The 23151-nt window shown below is 46.9% G+C and overlaps 1 protein-coding gene and 1 long non-coding RNA gene across 7 annotated transcripts in view; one reads left to right on the plus strand and one right to left on the minus strand.

Annotated features, from left to right (window-relative positions):
- Positions 1-20342, minus strand: part of LOC147021941 (uncharacterized) — a 72090-nt gene extending 51748 nt beyond the window's left edge. The window contains exons 1-2 of the long non-coding RNA XR_015061002.1: positions 20277-20342; positions 10509-10609 (exon numbers count right to left, since the gene is read on the minus strand). This is a non-coding gene — a long non-coding RNA (uncharacterized LOC147021941). The remainder of the gene's footprint in view (positions 1-10508; positions 10610-20276) is intronic.
- The window catches only part of LOC147021942 (phospholipid-transporting ATPase ABCA3-like), a 197600-nt gene that overhangs the window by 8275 nt on the left and 166174 nt on the right, over positions 1-23151 (plus strand). For all 6 annotated transcript variants that reach the window (XR_015060999.1, XR_015061000.1, XM_085892392.1 and 3 more), the window contains 2 exons: positions 9756-9886; positions 10249-10390. Coding sequence is in view for 4 of the 6 variants with exons in the window: in XM_085892392.1 (XP_085748518.1) it covers positions 9756-9886; positions 10249-10390 (273 nt within the window). In the remaining 2 variants the exon portion in view is untranslated. The remainder of the gene's footprint in view (positions 1-9755; positions 9887-10248; positions 10391-23151) is intronic.

Consider the following 23151-nt stretch of genomic DNA (forward strand, 5'->3'; position numbering starts at 1 on the left):
AATTCACCTAAACGCCTCTCCGTACTTCTTCCACTCCTCCACCAAACCTTCCGCTTCTTCGCTAAGTTGCTCATACTGAGCCCACAACCTCTCCTTGTACTCTACAATGACGTTTCCCCTACACTTCCCCCACCTAATAATCTTCAATCCCCTGCTCTTAACCTCCCTCCTTTTCTTCATCCATACCACAAACACCACAGGCTTATGCTTGGTGGTAACATGGTCTACCACCACTGCCTTACAATCCTTAATCCTCCACAACTGTCGCTTCCTCACCACCACCAAATGCAATTGTGTTCTACGTTGTCCACTCCTAGAGGTAATCTTGTGGCTTTTCCGCTTTTGAAAAAATGAACCAGCTATGGCCATCCCATTCCTCACCACCAGCTCCACCAGCTCTTGACCCTCTCTATTCCTCCTTCCCCAACCAAATGCTTCCTGATCTCTTCCGATACTATTATTCCCATGCCAGTACTCCTTCCATCCCCTCCCACGTGCAACAGCTTGTATCCTCCTACCAACCTCACCCTGTCTCCTTCCCAGTTGGTCTCCTGCACACACACAACCCTTCCAACCTTCTTGTCTGCATTATCTCCACCATCTCGACTCCTCTCCCACCCATTGACCCCACATTCAAACTACCAAGCCGAATCTTGTTTCTGAACCGCTGCCCACCCATCAGTTATACCATTAATATGTATTCCATTAATATATTGTTACGGCCATGGGCACCGAGTGTATTATGAGGGGGTTAATCCTTGTTTCTCCTCAGAAGAGCCAGACCTGGGGCAACCGCTCACAATTAACTTCGTGGTACGGTGGGTTTCTTTACAACCACGAACGCCAATCAGTTAACCACGAGTTCCAATGTCCACCGTCTAATTTGCCGTTTAACTAGAGGTCACGTGGCTTCCTGAACGGGGGACGTGCCCTCGGCAACGCACCAATCTTATCTTGATTAGATCTTAAGTATGGCTGCCGAGTTTTTACCGCTGGTGCTTGCCGACTATGATAGGTTAATTAGTTTGGGAACTACCTCCCAGTCTATCTGGGTTCAGACAATGCTGGATCAATGGAAGGAAAGGACAAGCACGGACAGGTTGAAATGTCAACAAGGAATTTATTGGAAAGAAAAAATATATAAACTGAAGAACTTTTTATTCCTTTGTGGTGAAAATAGGTAAATTCAAATCAATCAAAATAATCTCAAGCAAATAAAGAATTAAACAGGCGTTGATAGAAAAATGGACAAAGAGCAGATGCTTATCACTATGCCTTACTTAACAATTAAACACGAGACAAGGGTACCCAGCAGATCATTCGGGGGGGGGGGGGGGAAGAAATCCGGTATCAGCTTACCAAGGAAGAAGTCGTTGCGCATCCATTAAAATGTCCCAAAGTGTTTTTGAGTGTGCCTTGGTCTGCTGCCAGCACCTTGCTTCTCTGTGCACCCACTCGCAAACGGGCTCAAACACCAATCGCCATCATGTCATCACCCCCAGCAACCAGGGACGCCAAGAATCAGGTACGAGCAGAACCAGCAGGAATGGTCCAACCGTCACCCACTGTCAGGAGCCACCGGGAGTTGCAACCAACGGACAGCTGTAAGAAGCTGCAAGGCTATCACCAACTAACCAACTGACTGGAGCTGAAAGGAACCATCACCTAGCTGTCACAAAAAAACTGTCAGGAAAGCGGTCCTCCGGTCCTTTTTATAGGCGACCAGTCTGGGTGGAGCCTCAAGCAGACTTCAGCCAAATCCGCCTTGCCTATTGGCGCATCGTTGCATGTGACCAATTGTCAAGCTTGCCATCATTCCTTCCTTACCAGAGCGAGATGCACCCCCAAATCAACACAGGCCTGGCTTATGATGCCATGTTTGGGGTGCTGGACGAACGGCAGAAAGCAGCCATTTGCCAGAATTACCGAGTGAAAACATGAAATGCTCACAAAACGTCAACAACAACCATCACCTCTCCATTCAGCCCGACACAAACGAGAGCTAGCCAGCATCCATAGAGCTGCCGAACGGGGCGTCAAACGTTGATGGAAAAAGGTGGATGTCAAATGTCTATGAAAGAGATGTGGGTTAGGTAAATGATCCACAGCCATATTTGACCGTCAGAATAACTGCTCAGGAAAAGCCCGCGGTGTGCTTAATCAAATGTCCTGCAAGTCTAAATTCCACCTCCAAGACAATGTGTCCTGATGGAAAGGGGGTAGAATGAGTCTCCATTGGGCTAACGGCGATCTCTCACATGCATGAACGTGTCGTTAAGAGAAAAAGGCAATCCCATAAGAAAGGGAATCTGTTATATACCCTTCTCCAACGCATCAAAGTTATAATCCCACCAGACAATGGGATGGGTCTATCCTGGACCTGCGTTTATGGAAATAACTGTCTGAGGTTCTGAATGTTGGATGCATTACTCGGATCCGATTCTGAGATTCGTAACAATATAAAACAAATAGGCCTCCACCATTGTCTAAATGGAAACAGGACAGATGTGTTGTGGAGTTTTTTTAGATAGGACTTCCTCCTCTTCAATTATCCTCCCTTAATTCTCCTTCCAATCCTATTTTATTCATTTCCATGGCTTATTTACAGTGGCTACCATGCCACTCATAGCACAGTTCAATTGGGTTCCTTCTCTTCCCCTAAATTACCATTTGACATTCATTGAGTCCATATCATGCCTGGTGTTGGCTTATTGGTTAGGGTGGTGGGCTTGGGATCTTAGGATCTTGACTTCAAATCCCACTCAGCTGTTGAATTAACACCAGGTGAGGTTGACTCCACCTGTCCTCCTTCTGAGTTCGGCAAAATGAGTACCAGCTTGCTGGTATCTTGTGTCGGAGTGGTGATCTGTCCAGGATTGTGCCCAATAGCCGAGGAGACTGCTTAGGCAGCACCAACGCTCTGCACAGAGTATGGTCCCGATGGGTGAATGGATTCCACATCAGGTATAAACCCGTTATTCTTTACAAACCCCCTTTCTTTATTTCTATATTAACTCTCTCACAGCACCAGACACAACCACATTGTAGGCAAAGGACTCCCACCTTACTTTTCAAAAGTGCAAGATGGGAAAGACTCTTGTGTGGGAAAACCTGTTGAGGAAGAGTCAACTCTGAGGAGAAAGAGTCAGACTGAAATGATTGACAGTAAAGGGGATGTTGGCTGGTGAGAGCACCAAAGAAGATGCGCTGCAGCGAGTCAAAGGGCATGTCGTAGCCTTTGCTGCTGGGAACTCTACCTCCCACAAACTTTGCTCCCTCAAGTCTCTGCCATGCTTAAAGAGGAGGGGATTGGTGTGTCGTATCTGCCAAACATTTTCGGCCATTTGAACTAGAAGCATTCCTGACTCCACAAGGCAGTTCTGAGATTTTTAAAAGGGAGAGGGAAATCCATAAAGCATTATGAATAAAGTACAGGCTCCTTTGTTCACGTGGCATTTATAGAGCCTCGCGCTCTGAAAACGCCACAAAGCTTACAAGGAAATTTTGTGCAGGAGGAGGTCATTTGGCCCATCATGCCTGCACCATATCAATACCAGATTTTTAATAAATCCGTCACTACCCCTTCCCTTCTTGTGCAGACTTTTGGCTGTGACACCGGTACTCATTTCGCCAACCTCGGAAGGATGACAGGCTGAATCAACCCCCCTGGTGTTAATTCAGCGGGAAAAACGGGGCTTGAACTCAGGACTCGATGATCCCAAGTCACCACCCTAACCGCTAAGCCAACACCAGGTGAAAAAAAGAGCTTAAGAAGAAGAAGATGCGTCTGTCTCCATATTCAGTGAAGCGATGCGATTCACTCACGTTTTATTTTTACGATGCGGCAGTGAACTACAAGGTATTACATTTGCAGTTGTCACCTGCTTTAACCTGCACTATGTACCAGAGTGGCCACAAAGTCCCGATGCATGCAGTGAGAATTTAGTTCGAATTTATGTTTGCTTCCCTCCATTCTCCACACAAATTTGAATTTTTCTCCATGTTCTTATGGACATCTTCCATGTTGAGGGTTGGAGGTCATGAAAGCAGCCTCTGACAGCTGTTTTGAGGTCTTCAACTGTCAAGAATCAGGTATCCTGCTATCTTCAGCGATCATGCTAAGAATCTGCTATGTTCAGCTCTCCTGAAACAAGATGGTGCACCAGCACATTCGCTCTTGCAGTTGGAGAATATCTCGACGCCGACTTCAGTGGACGATGGATTGGACGTGGATCTGAGATAGTGTGGCCTCCTTGAAGTCCAGACTTAACAACATTTGACAACTTGCTTTGGGGCATTGCTAAAGAGGTTATTTCTCATCTCCGCCTAACAACAGTTTCAGTGATATGTTCACAAACATTAATGTTAATACACAGCTGCATGTGACAGGTGGAAAAAAAAAATTAGGTTGGTAATTTAGAAAACATGTTAATGTGGTTAATTGCTCAGAAATCGGGAGTTATTTCACAACTCGCTCAGGGTGACGGAGCACGAACCACTCGCTCAGGGTGACGGAGCACGAACCACTCGCTCAGGGTGACGGAGCACCGACCACTCGCTCAGGGTGACGGAGCACCGACCACTCGCTCAGGGTGACGGAGCAGCGACCACTCGCTCAGGGTGACGGAGCACCGACCACTCGCTCAGGGTGACGGAGCACCGACCACTCGCTCAGGGTGACGGAGCACCGACCACTCGCTCAGGGTGACGGAGCACGAACCACTCGCTCAGGGTGACGGAGCATGAACCACTCGCTCAGGATGATGGAATACGAACCGCTCGCTCAGGGTGACGGAGCACCGACCACTCGCTCAGGGTGACGGAGCACCGACCACTCGCTCAGGGTGACGGAGCACTGACCACTCGCTCAGGGTGACGGAGCAGCGACCACTCGCTCAGGGTGACGGAGCACCGACCACTCGCTCAGGGTGACGGAGCACCGACCACTCGCTCAGGGTGACGGAGCACCGACCACTCGCTCAGGGTGACGGAGCACGAACCACTCGCTCAGGGTGACGGAGCATGAACCACTCGCTCAGGATGATGGAATACGAACCGCTCGCTCAGGGTGATGGAGCACTGACCACTTGCTCAGGATGACAGAGCACGGACCACTCGCTCAGGATGAGGGAGCACGGACCACTCGCTCAGGGTGACGGAGCACCGACCACTCACTCAGGGTGACTGAGCACGAACCGCTCGCTCAGGGTGACGGAGCACCGACCACTCGCTCAGGGTGACGGAGCACCGACCACTCGCTCAGGGTGACGGAGCACCGACCACTCGCTCAGGGTGACGGAGCACCGACCACTGGCTCAGGGTGACGGAGCACCGACCACTCGCTCAGGGTGACGGAGCACCGACCACTCGCTCAGGGTGACGGAGCACCGACCACTCGCTCAGGCTGACGGAGCACCGACCACTCGCTCAGGGTGACGGAGCACCGACCACTCGCTCAGGTGGACGGAGCACCGACCGCTCGCTCAGGGTGACGGAGCACCGACCGCTCGCTCAGGGTGACGGAGCACCGACCGCTCGCTCAGGGTGACGGAGCACCGACCGCTCGCTCAGGGTGACGGAGCACCGACCGCTCGCTCAGGGTGACGGAGCACCGACCGCTCGCTCAGGGTGACGGAGCACCGACCGCTCGCTCAGGGTGACGGAGCACCGACCGCTCGCTCAGGGTGACGGAGCACCGACCGCTCGCTCAGGGTGACGGAGCACCGACCGCTCGCTCAGGGTGACGGAGCACCGACCGCTCGCTCAGGGTGACGGAGCACCGACCGCTCGCTCAGGGTGACGGAGCACCGACCGCTCGCTCAGGGTGACGGAGCACCGACCGCTCGCTCAGGGTGACGGAGCACCGACCGCTCGCTCAGGGTGACGGAGCACCGACCGCTCGCTCAGGGTGACTGAGCACCGACCGCTCGCTCAGGGTGACTGAGCACGAACCGCTCGCTCAGGGTGACGGAGCACCAACCGCTCGCTCAGGATGACGGAATAGGAACCACTCGCTCAGGATGACGGAGTACGAGCCACTCACTCAGGGTGACGGGGCATGAGCCATTTGCTTAGAGTGATGGAGCATGATCCACTCACTCTGAATAACATGGCACGGCAAAAGCATCCGCAGCGAGTGAACAATTCGCTCAGAATGACTTAGTGCAATCAACAATGGGCGCTCGGCAAGAGGCTTAAGGACTCAAGCAAGCACTCCAATTAAATAGTTGATGAGGAACGGTTGGCCAGGCTGTCGCTGCACACCATAATTAAAGGATCCCTTTAACTTTCAAGCCTGTCTTCACCATGCACACAGCAGTTAATGAAATAAAATGAATTAAAATAACTTTATCCACAAAGGAGTTTCAGCTTAATGCAGGAACAACCCTGGAGACATCGCAAAGTTCAATCGCCCATGAAATAAACATTGTAGATAATCCGCCATCTTGCCTGCTCATCTGTGCACATGTCATGTGGCACATCATTCGCTGTCCGCACAAACGTGATAACTTTTTTTTTTTTAACGTCCGTTTTTCCCCAGATTTGCATTGATTCCCAGAAGAGCACATTGCGAAATATCCGAAAATATAGACACAGATCTGGCAGACACTATGGATAGGCACTCCCTCTGGGGGACAGAGCGCAAGGTCTCGCAGTGAATGCATTCAATGAAGCTAGTTAATTTGTTCACTCAATATAATTCTCCAAACAGTTGAGAAAGATAACATTAATGCTTTGTAAATTACACGTTTTCTTGTGTATGTACGGAAGAGGGAACATAGACTTGCTTCCTTAAAGTGAATAGGTATATCGGCTTAGTTATAAGATTTGTTATGTCTTTAAATTATCAGATTTCACAACAGATTTTGACACTTATTCAGTCTGGATGATATCCAATCTTCCAAACTGAAATAATATTTCGATGATGTACTTTAATTTGGCCGTAAGAGTAGTTCGTGGAAAATCGTCTCATCATGCATTAAATAGCTCCAAGCTCCTAATTTGAAAACTATAATACTTACAAAAGCAATGTACACAACGATTCAAAGCTATGATGAATTCGATACGAGTGAGGAAAGTGAAAAATAAACTCCATCGTTAAGAAATCGTTGCGGCCTGTTCTAAGTCGAGGTAAGGTTGAGCAGGCCAAAAAACGTGGCGGCTTCAGATCCCAGCGAGGTTACCCAGGAAACGCCTTAAGACCCCAGACGGCCAGGTGGCCAAGGATTGCCTGATGAATGGTATAATTAAATAAGGCCGTTAATTATTTTCAAAAGGTTTGTTTTAATTAACCCGAACACCCAATTTTCACTCTTGCACTTCCTTGGAGTTTTCTTTGTATGCATGCAAAATTTCAGGTGGCTAAGTTATATGGTTTTGGAGTTATGGAGGAGACACACATTGACACACACACACACACTGACACACACTCACACACACACACACACACACACACACACAGACACACACACAGACACACACACACACACACACACACACACACACACACACACACACACACACACACACACACTCACACTGACACACTCACACTGACACACACACACTGACACACACACACACACACACACACACACACACACACACACACACACACACACACACACACACACACAGCCTTTTATTAGCATATATATAAAAATATATACTGTATATATGTTTTTCTTCTTCTACTCTTTTGCCATTCTCCCAGTTGTCAGAGTGTATCTGTTGATATTTCGATTTATTATTTGCTATCATTGGGGCTGTATTAGTTGCTGACATCTTCCATTTGCAAGGGGAGGGTGGAAAGGAGGAAACAGGGAAGAGGTGTAATGAGGGAGGCAAAAGGATGTTCTGGGAGTCCAGAGGGAGATGGGATGGGAGGTGGTGGGGGGTGGGGTGGGGTGGGAGGAATGGGTGGGGTTGGAATCTGGATGGATGGGAAGGGGTGGGTGGGAGTCCAGAGGGAGAGCGGTTTGGTGGGATGGGGTGGGAGGAGGAAAGGGGGGGGGGGTTGGAGAAGGAAGGAGTGGGAGGAGGGAGGGGAAGAGGTTGCAATACCAGGTACCTTTGCTATTAACCAATAAATGGCTCTTCCGACCTAATGATTGCAACAGCATGACATGACGTCATGCTGCGCCTTCACACCACATTGCCTCCAATGCCAGAGGCTTCCGTGGGCACACTCAGGAGCAACCAAAATTTACTGGTCACAAATAAAGGACAGGGGAGCCGCTGACCATGGTCTTGCCTTTGTTATGAGCTTCCCCAAGATGGCACACCACAATCATTTATTTGTGACCACAAACCAGATACGGTTATAATGCAAAACGCTGCCTGACTTGGTAGAGCAGCAAAGCACAGATCGTTCCTCACAACAGACAAAATTGCACAATCTGTGAGTAACAATGGTCGTCTGTCACCCAACACATTGTCCCTGCCACACGGTACACTAAACTGGAGGTGGAATTCAGTTAAGAATAAAAATAAAACCAATAAATTGCTCTACCGGCCTAATGACAGCAACAGCATGCTGCGTATGCACACCACATCACCTCCAATATTGGAGGCTTCCGTGGGCACACTCGGGAGAAACCGATATTTACTCATCACAAATAAAGTGCATATTTAGGTAGCCATCAGGTTTCCAGTTAGTAAACCTCCACCGAGAAAAAGGCCAATTTGCTTTCTTTTTTAATTTCATTTGTGAAACTCGTGCTGGAGAATACTTGGCCAAGTTGCTCAAGAAGGGGGTCCACCATGTCCCTATGCACAATGGAGAAAGTGTCATCCATGTACCTGTTCCTGTTCCAGTATCATGGGAGCCAATTCTTGTGGGAATATCTTTTGCTCAAGTTCCTCCATCACCAATTTAGCCGCAACAGCAGAGACCGGTGAACCCATAGCTGTGCCATGTATATTGTTTGGCACAGCTGTTTCGTCACATCTCCAGCTGGCTAGCAACATCCTCGGCTGTTAATTGGCTGTTCTGATAAGTCATTTTCCAGTTGTTAAAATGTTTCAACCAATCAAGCGTGACATCAATAATTTCTTTCATCAATAATTTCAGATTATTTTCACCAACTGATCGACTGCGATATTGCTGAAGAGAGAATCCACATTAAATTATGCCATAGTCTCATCTTATTGGATTCTAACCTTTCATATTCTTATATTCTCGAGGAAGGGAGGACAGGACAGAGAGTTGGGGTTGGGAGGGGGGGTGGAGAGCAAAGATGGGACAGAGTTGGGAGGTGGAGGCTGAGGCTTTGGGGGTGGAGGTTGAAAACTTGTGGTGGGGGGGGAGGGGTTGATGAGGGGGTTTGAAGGCTTGGAGTGGGGAGGGGATTGAAGCCTTCGGGTTGTGTAGGGAAGGTTGAGGAATTTGCGTTCTGATGTGGAAGTTGAGGATTTGGGGTTTGAGAGGGGGTGGGGGGTTGATGACTTGGGGGTTTGTGATGGGAGGGCGGGGGGAGTTGAAGACTTGAAGTCACATTTTGCATTGCGCGGATATTCTGCACGTCTCTGCTGGAATATAATAATGTGATCGGAATAAAGTTTGTGAATGGTACTCTATCTGTGATGTTGTTAGATTGACAGAATGTTTTGGATTATTTTCAGAAATAACTTGTAGCAAATAAGTGAGGTTCCATTTTTCTGTGCTCCAAAGGCACTTCTATAAAAAGCTTTCCATAAAAATAAAAGCTTACTTCATGTTTTGAATTATTATTGAGCTACCTGTTCCCTCTCAGCCATTTCATTTGATTCTGAAGAGGAATTGCTGCAATTCATGTCACAAAGCAACAGCTCTGCACAGAACATCTTGGCAGCTGTGGTCATTGACCATAACTTCCAGCGGAGGGAAGATCCCCTGCCATCCCAGGTACGAGCAACGAATAACTTCTCACTCACAAAGTCACATGTAATACTTTCAGACAATGTTGGATTATCTAGCAACAGGTTTTCTTGATAATAATGCTTTGGAAGCCATAGTTTTGCTCCTCATGCTCACAAGGCCTATATTTTATTTCACACTTACAATCTGAATCAAGTTGGAAACAAATCTTTGGATTTCCATCACCATTAGTTTATTATATGAAAATGAAGTTGGAATCATTTTTTTCACATTTATTATGCATCATGTTATCGTAAGCTCCAACAACTTTAATGCTATGGAGGATATGTTATTCCTCCAATGAAGGATTTTATCTCTCCTTTCCGGTACCTCCTCAATACCTTATCCAGTTTCACTACCGACTTCGCTTCAGAAGCAGTCAGACCCAAGCCAACCATACCTCCACCATAGAATGGAACACAGATTTGATGTATCCACCATTTGAAAGTGCAAGTCCAAGAGAAGCCGATAACATGTATGGTGGATTTCCAGGTATTTATACCAACACGTTTTTTTTATGATGAAAATCTCCTATAAATATTAGCAGAGAAGAATCCCATTTTTAAGGATAATTTAAAATATATTTATTTATAATGAACGAGCAAAGTACCTGCCCAAAGGGTGATCTTGTTCCAAGTACGCAACATATTCTTCTGATACATCCCTTTATTTGGGTGGTGTATAGGCAACATACCACTGCCTCAACCCCTCCTGGAAATAAAAATAACAACCCAGTTTACATACATGACCAACAACATGCCGACTGCTTATGTGAATATATATTACATCATGGTTATATTGCTCAGATAATTCCAATTGCACTGGGCCATAGTTTGACACCAGAGGCCTGAAGCCTAAGGCCCGAAGGCTGAGGCTTATATGTACTGTCACCTTCACAAGGCCCATGACGCCCAACGGCTTCAACCTTTCAATATTTGATGATTCTTTTAACAGTTGCTTAGGTTGTTTTACACTCAATGGAAAACTTATATGGAGGGCATGGCGATTGTGAATATGATACATTTGAAGATGTCTTAGGCTTACTATAGCATCAAAATGGTGGACTTGTGTTTTTTTTTTTCCAGGTTACAATGGGTTTAGAGCTGGCATACAAACACTTGCTCCATTATACTGTATATAAATGACATTTTTTGGTTCACGATCTTGTTCAATAAATAAACACGACACTTTTGAAATGATGCAATCTGCCCCGAAATTCTCATTGCGCATGTGCAGAAACTCCAAGAATCTGAAGAGTTTGAGATAAAATAAAATGTATTATCCACCCAGAATAAGGATTGTTCCGTGGAATGATTACCAAGCTTCTGAAAGAAGCCAAAAATACTTGGAAAAGTACCTAAGAGAAAGGGCTGTGCCTCTGCACAACAAAAGACGGATAACTTTCTCAGCTCACCGAATGGGTACCCGCTGATACTGCAAACTCACAACCATGTGGGTCAGTGCAAGGCCTGAGTGGAGGGACGTGTTTTACATACCCCCCCACCCCCTTCACCCCCTCCGACGGATTGCTACTAGTGTATGGACTGTTTGCCTGGATTAGGTTCTAATGAACACTGATGGGAAGGCTTGTGCTTGTCCAGGGTAAGTTCAATATGATGATAATTATGATTAATCATGTTGGAAGGGTGAAAGGGGAGCTACTGGGGCTGTGAAGGCTGTTATAAATATGTTGTTTGTTTGGTTCTGGGGCCACAAGAGAAATTATACGAGATTTTTGCTTCCATTGCTAAAAGGTGTGTGGGTGTGTGTGTTATATGTCCACAGCCAATGCTAGAACGTACTAACAGTAAATGGTATGAACACGACACCTCTCAATGAAGCCCATTTCTTGTATTCCTATATGATCGTGAGTTCGATTTGCATTCAGGAACACAACAATTATTATGGTTAACTTGCTTGAAATTGACACTTTTGTTTAAATACTGAAAATTATGTTTAAAAGATTGTATAAATTATATATTTCGCGCCTGAATCGGTAGGTTAAAAGTGAGCAGAACCGAATCGGTGTGACCACACACACACACACACACACACACACACACACACACACACACACACACACACACACACACACACACACACACACACACACACACACACACACACACACACACACACACACACACACACACACACACACACACACACACACACACACCACCCCGCATGCACAAAAGGCCTCATTTCACATTCATATATCATTTCCAAAGTTGTGTATTTCAACTTGATATAGCAAGCAGTAAAATGTGGAATTTTTTTATTAAAAAAAAATAGTTGAGCAATTGCAAAGAAATATACCAAAACTCCCGATTATGGCAATTCATTCAGTGCTATTGAAGCTAAGTGTAAGCTACAGTGTTTAACTGTAAAAGGTAAAATGCAAAAAAAAAAAAATCATTTCAATTCTGTTTTTTTGTCAACACTGTCAAGGCTCACATGAGAGCTAACACACAGAACGTCTAACAAGGGGAGCAGGAGACAGGAGGGACGGGAGAGGAAAGCACAAAACATTGGGGAAGAGACATGAGCAGATCTGTGGAAGGGAGAGGGATGGGGCGGGGTACACGGGGTAAATAAGATGGACACTACAGGGACTTCCAGGTCCTCACACTGCAGGGACTTCCAGGTCCTCACACTACAGGGACTTCCAGGTCCTCAGACGACAGGGACTTCCAGGTCCTCAGACGACAGGGACTTTGAGGTCCTCAGACTACAGGGACTTTGAGGTCCTTCCACTACAGGGACTTTCAGGAAGGGAACCAGGGAACTTGAAGGGGGTGTGTTTGTGGTGGATTAACGGGGGTAGAAAAGATTGTGGTTTTGGATGGGGGAAAATAAGAGATGGTGGTGAACCGCTGTTTTGAAGACCTGGAGGGAAGATTGGGATTGAAGAGAGTGTGGGAGATTGTTCCAAAGGTGAGAAAAAAGAGGAATGAAAGAATGAAGGTGAGCAGTGATTCTTGATTTTGGTAGTTTTACGAGAAGGGAGTTGCTGGCGGACCTTGAACGCCCTGTGGGAAGGACATCATTCATTAGTATCATCACGCTTACATACACTAAAGTACTAAACGCTATAGAGTGCTTTGTATGAGGGGGTGAGGTTCTTCAATTGGAGGTGGGTGGGAGGAATGTCCAATACAGTATTATCAATGTTTAGGTCCACATTTTGCCTGATACGAGACTAACCAGTCACAAAGCTGCCTTTATCATCGTATTCCATTTTTGTTCCCCTATGTCCTGTATATCTTGTAATTTTAAGTGCGTGTGTGTGTGTGTGTGTGTGTGTGTGTGTGTGTGTGTGTGTGTGTGTGTGTGTGTGTGTGTGTGTGTGTGTGTGTGTGTGTGTGTGTGTGTGTGTGTGTGGAATTGTGTCGGGGAGGGGAGAGGCAGATCTCTATGTCGGGATCCAGCTATTCATACCCAAATAAAAGATGTCTTCCCTTGCGTAGTAAGTATCATGTGGATAGTGTACAGTGAAACAATGTGGTAATTAATTTTGTAACACTAACTTTGAAATAGAAATATTGAATACTGGCGAATACAACCGTCCATTTCCTGATGGGAATATTAAGAGGGAGAGGGGAAAGGAGGGAGGGGAGGTCGAGAAGAGGGGGGGGAGGTTGGGAGGGAGTGGAGCGAGGATGGGTGAAGCATGGGGGAGAGCGAGGAAGGGGGAGAGAGAGCAACACCTCACCACATGTCGTAATACACTCTGGGAGGAGGGTGGGAGTGAGGAGGATGGAGGGGGGGCGAGAGAAGGGAGTGGGGAAGGGAAGGGGGTGCTCTGGACTTTTCTGGCTCTTATATGAGCCTCGACATGGTCCACAGAAACCCCAAAAACAGTAGTTCTGACTGCTAAAAAAGTGTTTAATTACCCAATTTGCGCATTCTTTGACACCTCTTCCTCTCATGCCTGGTGTTGGATTAATGGTTCGGGTGGTGGGCTTGGGATCCTATGGTCCTGAGTTCAAATCCCATTCAGCTGTTGAATTAATACCAGGTGGGGTTAACTCGGCCTGTTATCTTTCCGAGGTCGGCAAAATGAGTGCCAGCTTGCTGATATACTGTGTCGGATTGGCGACCCATCCAGGATTGTTCCCAATCACCAAGGAGACTGTGTGCAGAGTGTTGATGCTGCTTAAGCAGAGTATGGTCCCCATCCCGATCTCTCTTTCTCTCTTTCTCTCTTCTTTCTCTCTTCTTTCTCTCTTCTTTCTCTCTTCTTTCTCTCTTCTTTCTCTCTTCTTTCTCTCTTCTTTCTCTCTTTCTCTTTCTCTCTTTCTCTCTTTCTCTCTTTCTCTCTTTCTCTCTTTCTCTCTTTCTCTCTTTCTCTCTTTCTCTCTTTCTCTCTTTCTCTCTTTCTCTCTTTCTCTCTTTCTCTCTTTCTCTCTTTCTTTCTCTCTTTCTTTCTCTCTTTCTTTCTCTCTTTCTCTCTTTCTCTCTTTATTTCTTTCTCTCTTTCTTTCTCTCTTTCTTTCTCTCTTTCTCTCCTCTCTCTCTCTTTGTCTCTCCCTTCTCTCTTCCTTTCTTTCCCTCTCCTTTCTCTCTCTCTCTCTCCTTTCTCTCTTTCTCTCTCCTTTCTCTCTTTCTCTCTCCTTTCTCTCTTTCTCTCTCCTTTCTCTCTTTCTCTCTCCTTTCTCTCTTTCTCTCTCCTTTCTCTCTTTCTCTCTCCTTTCTCTCTTTCTCTCTCCTTTCTCTCTTTCTCTCCCCTTTCTCTCTTTCTCTCCCCTTTCTCTCTTTCTCTCTCCTTTCTCTCTTTCTCTCTCCTTTCTCTCTTTCTCTCTCCTTTCTCTCTTTCTCTCTCCTTTCTCTCTTTCTCTCTCCTTTCTCTCTTTCTCTCTCCTTTCTCTCTTTCTCTCTCCTTTCTCTCTCCTTTCTCTCTTTCTCTCTCCTTTCTCTCTCTCTCTCTCTCCTTTCTCTCTCTCTCTCTCCTCTGTCTCTCTCCTTTCTCTCTCCTCTGTCTCTCTCCTTTCTCTCTCCTCTGTCTCTCTCCTTTCTCTCTCCTCTGTCTCTCTCCTTTCTCTCTCCTCTGTCTCTCTCCTTTCTCTCTCCTCTGTCTCTCTCCTTTCTCTCTCCTCTGTCTCTCTCCTTTCTCTCTCCTCTCTCTCCTTTCTCTCTTTCTCTCTCCTTTCTCTCTTTCTCTCTCCTTTCTCTCTTTCCCACTCCTTTCTCTCTTTCTCTCTCATTTCTCTCTTTCTCTCTCCTTTCTCTCTTTCTCTCTCCTTTCTCTCTTTCTCTCTTCTTTCTCTCTCCTTTCTCTCTTTCTCTCTCCTTTCTCTCTTTCTCTCTCCTTTCTCTCTTTCTCTCTCCTTTCTCTCTTTCTCTCTCCTTTCTCTCTTTCTCTCTCCTTTCTCTCTCCTTTCTCTCTTTCTCTCTCCTTTCTCTCTTTCTCTCTCCTTTCTCTCTTTCTCTCTCCTTTCTCTCTTTCTCTCTCCCTCCCCCCCTGCTGGCTGTTGGTGAGTCGAGTGGAGTGTCATGGCGGCTGTGTGGTCTTGGTGAGCTGTGATCTGCCCTGTTTTTTTTTGCCTTTCTATCCCCTTTCGCATCGTTTTTCACCTCCCTTCCTTTGATTCCTTCTACGCATCGTTATTTGTGCTCCCACCCTCCCCTCTTCCCTCCCCTCTTCACTCCCCTCCCCTCTTCACTCCCCTCTTCCTTCCCCTCTTCACTCCCCTCTTCCTTCGCGCCGTCGTCACCCTACCCCACCCCACCCTACCATCTGTCCTTGTTTTTCTTTTTTTTGTATACCTTGGTCGAGGCTCGTATGAGAGCTAACATTTCATGGTTTGGCCTTCGGTTCATCTCTTCCCCTCCCCATCCCCCTGTTTTCTCCTCGCCTACCTTTTCCTCGAGATAGAGAAAGAGAAAGAGCCCACAGCTTCTTGTGGATAGCTTTTAGTTGGCGGCCCATCCTGGCCCTTCAACTGATCGTTTTGTTCCTCACTGTAGCTGTGTTTATTTCCTTTGGAAACCTGTCTCGGCTCGTATTTAATTACTGCACGAGAGCAATCACCGCTCCTCCCCCTTCTAAACATGACTTCGTATTCCCGTTATTCGGCATTTGAAGCATTAACAAGAAAACATGGCGTCGTCTGTGTCCCGCTCGATGACGTCAGCATCGAGGATCTCGTTATCGCTACGGGAAACATGGTCGGTACTGACAAAGTTCGTGCAGCCTCACGAATGAACAATCGTGTGGTTATCTTCGTGTCTGAGACAGAACCGGTTCACGAAATCGTATCGACCGGACTATCAACAGACGACAGACATTTCGTGCTCGTCTCCCCTCTGGACACACCGGCCATGAAGCAGGCCCGTCGCGAGGGGGGGCATTTGGGTGCAATGCCCCCCCATGTGTGCTTGTGTGTGTGTGTGTGCCCCCCATGGCACATCTGGTGCCCCCCCTCGCCCACTTGTACGACACCCATTTATGCCTTGTTGCACCCTGTGAACAACTTAGTGTTTAAGGACGAGCGCCCACTGTGAACTTGCTGTTTAAGAGTTCACCTGTGTGAACTAAAACCCTTATTCCAGATGTTCAACGTGGTGAATAATAAGGCCTTCTTGGATAAACTGTTCTTTAATAATATCCTTCTTTGAATAACAGTCAAGAGATAAGTGTGCGCTTCCCAGCAAATCTCGAAAAGCAATTGGCAAGACAATACAGTCCAAGACCTCAAGATAAAAGATAAGAACGCAAGCACCAACACCAGCAGCCAAGACCTCGTGTCGAATGTCGATGTTGTGGGTGGTTATATCTATATTGTGGATCATTTAGTTTTAAGGAATAGCCAATCAGCGTATTCGATATGGAGACCCTATTGAGCAGGTTACCTGATTGGTTGTAAGTTAGGTATAAATGTAATACAGTCTTAATATGATAATATGATGAAGGAAAAGACATAAATTTACATAATTAAAGATGAAGTTCATGTGCACCATGTGACCTTCACAACCCATGAACCCTCCATCTTACAAAAGTAATTTTATAATAAAAATTAAAAATATGTGTGTTTGCAATCGTGCTTACATTTGAAATTATGCAGATAAAACCTGTTTTTGATGGATGGATCATTTAATAAATAAAACTGTCAACCGTCAAATCTGGCGAGTCGTGAGATAAGTGACGCGAGTCACGAGGGTCGAATCACGGAGCACGAGCTCGCAGCAGGAGAAAAAGACGGGGATGATGGATATACGAAAATGGCTCAGAAAAGGAAAAAATTCAACCGACGAAAATGAAGAAGATGATGAAAGACATGTTGTGGGAGGAGGAGGAGGAGGAGGAGGAAAAGACTATCATGTCGATGAAATACCGACAGAAGCTGGCCAACCTGGCCAAGCCAGCAACGTTAGCCCTGCAGCTGGAGCCCCAGCGCAGGCAGCCGAGTTGCCACGCTCGGCGGCGGCCTCAGGACCGGGTGTGACTGTCAAGCCGCTTCCCGATGATCTTGGAAGTAAGAGACCGAATCAAGTTGTTCTACAGCGGTACCCCGGCCATCTGTTGCAGAACAAGAGTCGCTCGTTTGTGTCCTCGTGGTACCAGACTAATGAATGGCTGGAATACAGTGTGCAGACAGATACAGCATTCTGCTATCCATGCAGGAAGTTTAACACCGCACGTGGCCCAGTGGACTCTACGTTCACAGTGCGAGGCTACCGGAATTGGAAACATGCCGTTGAGAAAGGCAGGGGGTTTCACAAACGCAACTTCAAAGGAACATTTAACTTGTGTTTTGAGGTGGAAGGAGAATGAGAGGCGCATCGATTGTGGTGAGGAGATTTCCACACTCCTCAATGCTGACCAGCTAAATAGAAACCGGTACTATGTGTCTGCTCTTTATAGATGTTGTGGGATTTCTCGCCGAAAATGAGATACCTTTTAGAGGGAGCCTTGATAATTTTGAAGATATGTCAGACGGGCACAGTGGGCTCTTCCTCTCGCTTTTAAACTACAAACTCAAAAAAGACACCGAGCTCGCCGAAATAATAAAGCATATCCCACGAAACGCAAGCTATACTTGTCCGGAAATGCAGAATGAACTGATCTGCACATTGAGTAATGTTGTGACGGATGTCACCGTGGAAGAAGTAGGCACATCGTGGTTTACCATCAAGGTGGATGGGACGAGGGACCCCACTAAATGTGAGAACATATCAATCGTCATTCGCTTTGTATCGGCATCAAATGAAGCAACAGAGCGTCTACTCACAATAGCTACAGCCGACGCTGGAGATGCAAAAACATTGACAGACCTAATAATTGCAGAGCTGACAAAAACAGGACTTGACACGTCAAAAATATTAAGTCAGGTGTACGACGGGGCTTCGGTAATGGCTGGGAAGCACGGTGGGGTGCAAAAGTTGTTGCAAGAGATATTGGAAAGAGAAATCCCCTATGTGCACTGCTTAAATCGCCAACTCCATCTGGTAGTTATCCACGCACTGGCAGCAGAGAAAGCTGTCACTGATTTCCTCGAGGTTTGTTGTTGCCTGTACAAATTCTTCAGAAAGCCCACTGTTGCTGCACAGTATAAAGGTGAGCGGTTAAAACGGCTTCTTGATCAAAGGTGGACAGGACATTTAGCCACCGTGTCTGTGATCATAGGATCTTTTAAGGGTATCACATCCTGACTGTCGGAGATTGATGCAGAGCGCGCCTTCGGTGCAGAGATGAGGATGGAGGCTATTGGGCTTTTGCAGGAAGTCTCTGGGCCTGCCTTCATGTTCACTGCTATCTTTGTACAAAAACTGCTGATGTTGTTAGATGGCCCTAACAGACTCTTGCAGGCAGAGGACATGGACTTGCTAACGGGGTTGGAACTGGTGGCGAGTGCTACAGAGTGCGTGAAGAAACTCCGCTCTGAGGATGAGTTCATTGATCTGTGGAACAAGGCCAACGATGCTCACACTTCTACACCTGCACCACCAAAACGGAGATGCATAAGAATTTGGAACAGTTTGTAGTTTTGGAGACTACAGGACAAAACAACGACAATGACAAGATGGAACTGCAGAGGGTTTTTACAGCGCAGTTGACACTGTGCTTGGCGAGATCGCTCAGCGCTTCAGTGAGCGTAACACACAACTTGCCCGTTCACTCGCTGCCTTGAATCCTGAAAATGGCACGTTTTTGGATCCCCACTTGCTCCAGCACATCATGACATAAACAAAGTCAACCATCAGTGAAACAGAGTGTGTGGTTGCAAAGCAGTTTATTCGCTCACAGACAGAAAAGCAGCCAAACGAGAGATGGACAACACAAAAACTCCTCTCAACATACCACAAAACGCTGGAAGCCATGCGAAGTGTAGTGACTGCTATGAGACTTGGACTAACATTTGGTGCGTCCACTGCCATGTGTGAAAACTCATTCTCAACATTGAGGAATGTCTTCACTGACCATCGGTCCATGCGCCATGCACGCAAGGCACAACTGGTACGGCTGGCCTTCGAGAGAGACCTCACACGTAAATGCCTGAATGAATGGAAGGAGAAGGTCCTCAGAAGATTCCACACCGAGACACGTCGCCTGCAGCTCTTCTGACAGCGAGTACAGTGGTATAAAAACTATATGAGGAGTTCAGATTGTGTGTGTGACTGCTGGTGATGCGTGTGTGGTTGTGGTTGCAGTGTGGTTGTGGTCAGCATCCGCCGTGGTCGGCTGCTTTGTACTTCTGATGTTTAAGTTAAATGTTGTGTTTGGTGCTTTGCATATCCCATATTTAGTGCTTTGTGCATAACCTTACCTCTGTGTAATTGACTGCTTTAAATACAGACCTAGTGGTATCTTCAGGCTGGTCATATTTGCTGTTGATAGTTTAACGTGATGATCGCAGGTCATAGCCTCCTGTATCTTATTTCAGTGCACCGATTCTGGTGCCAACCTCCCCCGTTTAATCATTGTATCTCTGGTATATTAATTTTCTAATGCCAATTCTTCACAACACCTTGTATAAGTGCACCTGAATTGGTGCCAATTGTCTAATCATTGAATATCTGCATTGTGAATGTGCCAGTTTGTTGCGGCTCTCCTGCATTCGAATAATTTTAGGCCAAAAACATCGGAACATATTAAATCTAGCTGAGACCAATTTGTTTAGTATGCGACGGCAACCTCAGTATAGATGTGTCAATGCTGCATGAATACAATAATATACCGGGTTATCAAAAATATTAAATTTAATAATTGTGCCCCCCCCCATCCAGTTCATATGCCCCCCTTAATACTGAGCCCTGGCTACGGGCCTGCCGTGAAGGTCATTATCTCGAACGATCCTCCTTTCCTGAAAAATCAGACGCTGATCTCCAAATTATCTCGTTATGGTTCTGTGGTTTCTCAGATCACCATTGTTACCTTTATGTCGCCAGGACGATCGGACGAAGCTTGTGATGTCTTTTCGGAGACAAGCTCATGTGGTACTTCCTCCCTCTAACACTGAAAGAACCTTGAACATCGTTTTAAAACTCAAAATTGATAATCATGATAACCAAGTCTACGTAACCACTGACACCCTGAAATGTTTCGAATGCGGTAATTTCGGACACTTGAAAATATCCTGCCCAAAGGCGACCTCGTCGAACGATGAAACAAACCTCGTCAACAAGAATACGTCTTCTTCTTCTTCCTCGACCGTGAAGGAAGCGAATCCCATGTCCGGTAATAATGCCCAGTCCTCCCAACCTGATATTCCAAACAGCAAAACGAATGTTTGGGATGGTTTCACCATCGTTTCATCAAGAAAGAGAAAGACTTTACCTTACCTGATGGTCGTTTAACCCAGAAGAAAGGAGCTTTTACAAACGAGGAATCTGTTGGTAATGTTCCTGCAGTTGTGACTGACGTCACTCTACAATGCTTACCCAGAATGGACCCGGAATGGACCCAGAATGGACCCGGTACCTTCGACCAACAAGTTTACCCTACTTGCCGGTGAGGACAGAGACGTCTCCCTTACAGAGACCACTTTACCTGTTATTTCAGTGAAGAAAACTGTTTCACTCGTTAAAAACTCTCCTATTGGAAAGTCCATTGACGGTGATACACAGACCACTAGTGATGAACCTGCTGTCACTTTGGTAAATGTTAACCTTGAATCCTTGTCAGCGGGAAATAGTGAAACAAATGTTGACCCTGTCACTGCTCCCATCTCATCACGCGGTGAAGCTGGAAACGCTGGAAATGTTAAAATGGATGTTTTACGAGAGACCCCCAAAGTACTGTACACCTCCACGCCGTTGGAGGTCAATAACACCGTTACGGTCGAGGGAAGCGATATCGTTACATCCGCTGATGGTGTTTCTGTTTCATCAACTCCCCGATTATCTCCATTACTTCACCAGGAGGTGTTCCCACAATGGAAGAGCACATAGACCTGGTAACCAGTACAGATCTGTGTATCAATACTGACGACAGTATCGATATACAGGACAGTACAAGTTTGTGTGACTCGTAAACTAAACCCGACTCTGACGAATCTGACCTGGAGGAAGCAAACAGGAACAGTCAGGTGGAAACGGTGGAGAAGCCGACCAGTCAAAGTCCTACCCCCCCCCCCCTCAACAAATAAGACTTCTTACAAAATACATACAGGAAATGCAATATCAACCTGACTGAATACTTTCCAGATCCACCGTCCTTCGTTGAGTGTGCTCAGGCTATCGTACGAAAGCCTGACTTATTTGTTTTCCACCAGACACACTGTCACCGCTTAAAAAATTGATCTCCAAGGTGAAAAGGGATCCTAATCAATTATCTCACTTCTGATCTTATTCTGAGAAGCTATTATTTTCCTCATTGCCAGTTTCAAGATTGGAACAATAAATGTTAATGGTGGTGGGAGTCTGCTCCGCAAGATCCAAATTAAACGGTTGGTAGAGGTCAACGGTCTCGACATAGCTTTGTTACAAGAGACCCATGCTGTCCGATCTGTTCAGGCTCGGTGGCGACTATTTATGGACAAGGAATGTTTCTTCTGTAACAACTCTTCATCGAAGCCAGGCATCATGTTTGTCTTGGGGAAACATTTCCATCTGTCCTGCCTTAAATTTATGAGTATTATTGATGGACACCTTGCCTCCGTGACCTTCTCTATCAATCAGGTCAAGTTCACAATTCTCAATGTGTACGCTCCAAGCAAAAATGATGAGCGGATCTCCTTTTTGCTGAACTGAGAAAATTCCTGCAAACACTGGATTTGCAGACTTGTCTAATTATTGGTGGCGATTTGAACTGTACTGTTAATGCTTCATTTGACCGGAATGGACCGGAACCCCAACCATGTACCGCAAAACATTTTGCAAACATCATTGCGAAATATAATCTTCATGATATTTGGCGCATGCAGCACCCTTCTGATCGGTCTTATACATGGTGTCGTTGTTTAAACAACCACATCTCACTTGCGAGGCTTCATCGCATCTATGTAAATTCTCATTTACTAGTACGGGCCCGTAGGAGCGTAAACGACGACTGGATTGGGGCATTATTTCAATGAGATTGGACCAACTGTATTATAAATGGCCATAACTTGGGAAGCACCTGGGAAACATACTCAGGTGCCCAGCATCAATTGTGACGTCATATCAAATGAAGAAGAATTGTGACGCCCCTCTCTCTCGCCCCCCCTTGCTCCCCCCTAGTCTCACCCCTCCTCTCTCCCCCCTCCTCTCTCTCCCCTCCTCTCTCTCCCCCTCCTCTCTCCCCCTCCTCTCTCCCCCTTCTCTCTCACCCCTCACTCGCCCCCACTCTCACCCCCTCTCTTGCCCCTCCTCTCTCCCCTCTCTTGAATTGTGATGCTCCCTCTCTCTCCCCTCCTCTCTCCCCCTCTCTCCCCCTCTCTCCCCCCTCTCTCTCCCCCTCCCTCTCCCCCTCCCTCTCCCCCTCCCTCTCCCCCCTCCTCTCTCCCCCTCTCCCCCTCTCTCCCCCTCTCCCCCTCTCCCTCTCTCTCCCCCTCTCTCTCCCCTCTCTCTCCCCCTCTCTCTCCCCCCTCTCTCTCCCCCTCTCTCTCCCCCTTTCTCTCTCCCTCTCTCTCCCCCTCTCTCTCCCCCTCTCTCTCCCCCTCTCTCTCCCCCTCTCTCTCCCCCTCTCTCTCCCCCTCTCTCTCCCCCCTCTCTCTCCCCCTCTCTCTCCCCCTCTCTCCCCCCTTCTCTCCCCCTTCTCTCCCCCTTCTCTCCCCCTTCTCTCCCCCCTCTCTCCCCCTCTCTCTCCCCCTCTCTCTCCCCCTCTCTCT

This window comes from Eptatretus burgeri, chromosome 8, assembly GCF_056783735.1.
Source record: "Eptatretus burgeri isolate ZD-2024b chromosome 8, Ebu_testis_v1, whole genome shotgun sequence".
Classification (NCBI taxonomy): Eukaryota; Metazoa; Chordata; class Myxini; order Myxiniformes; family Myxinidae; genus Eptatretus; species Eptatretus burgeri.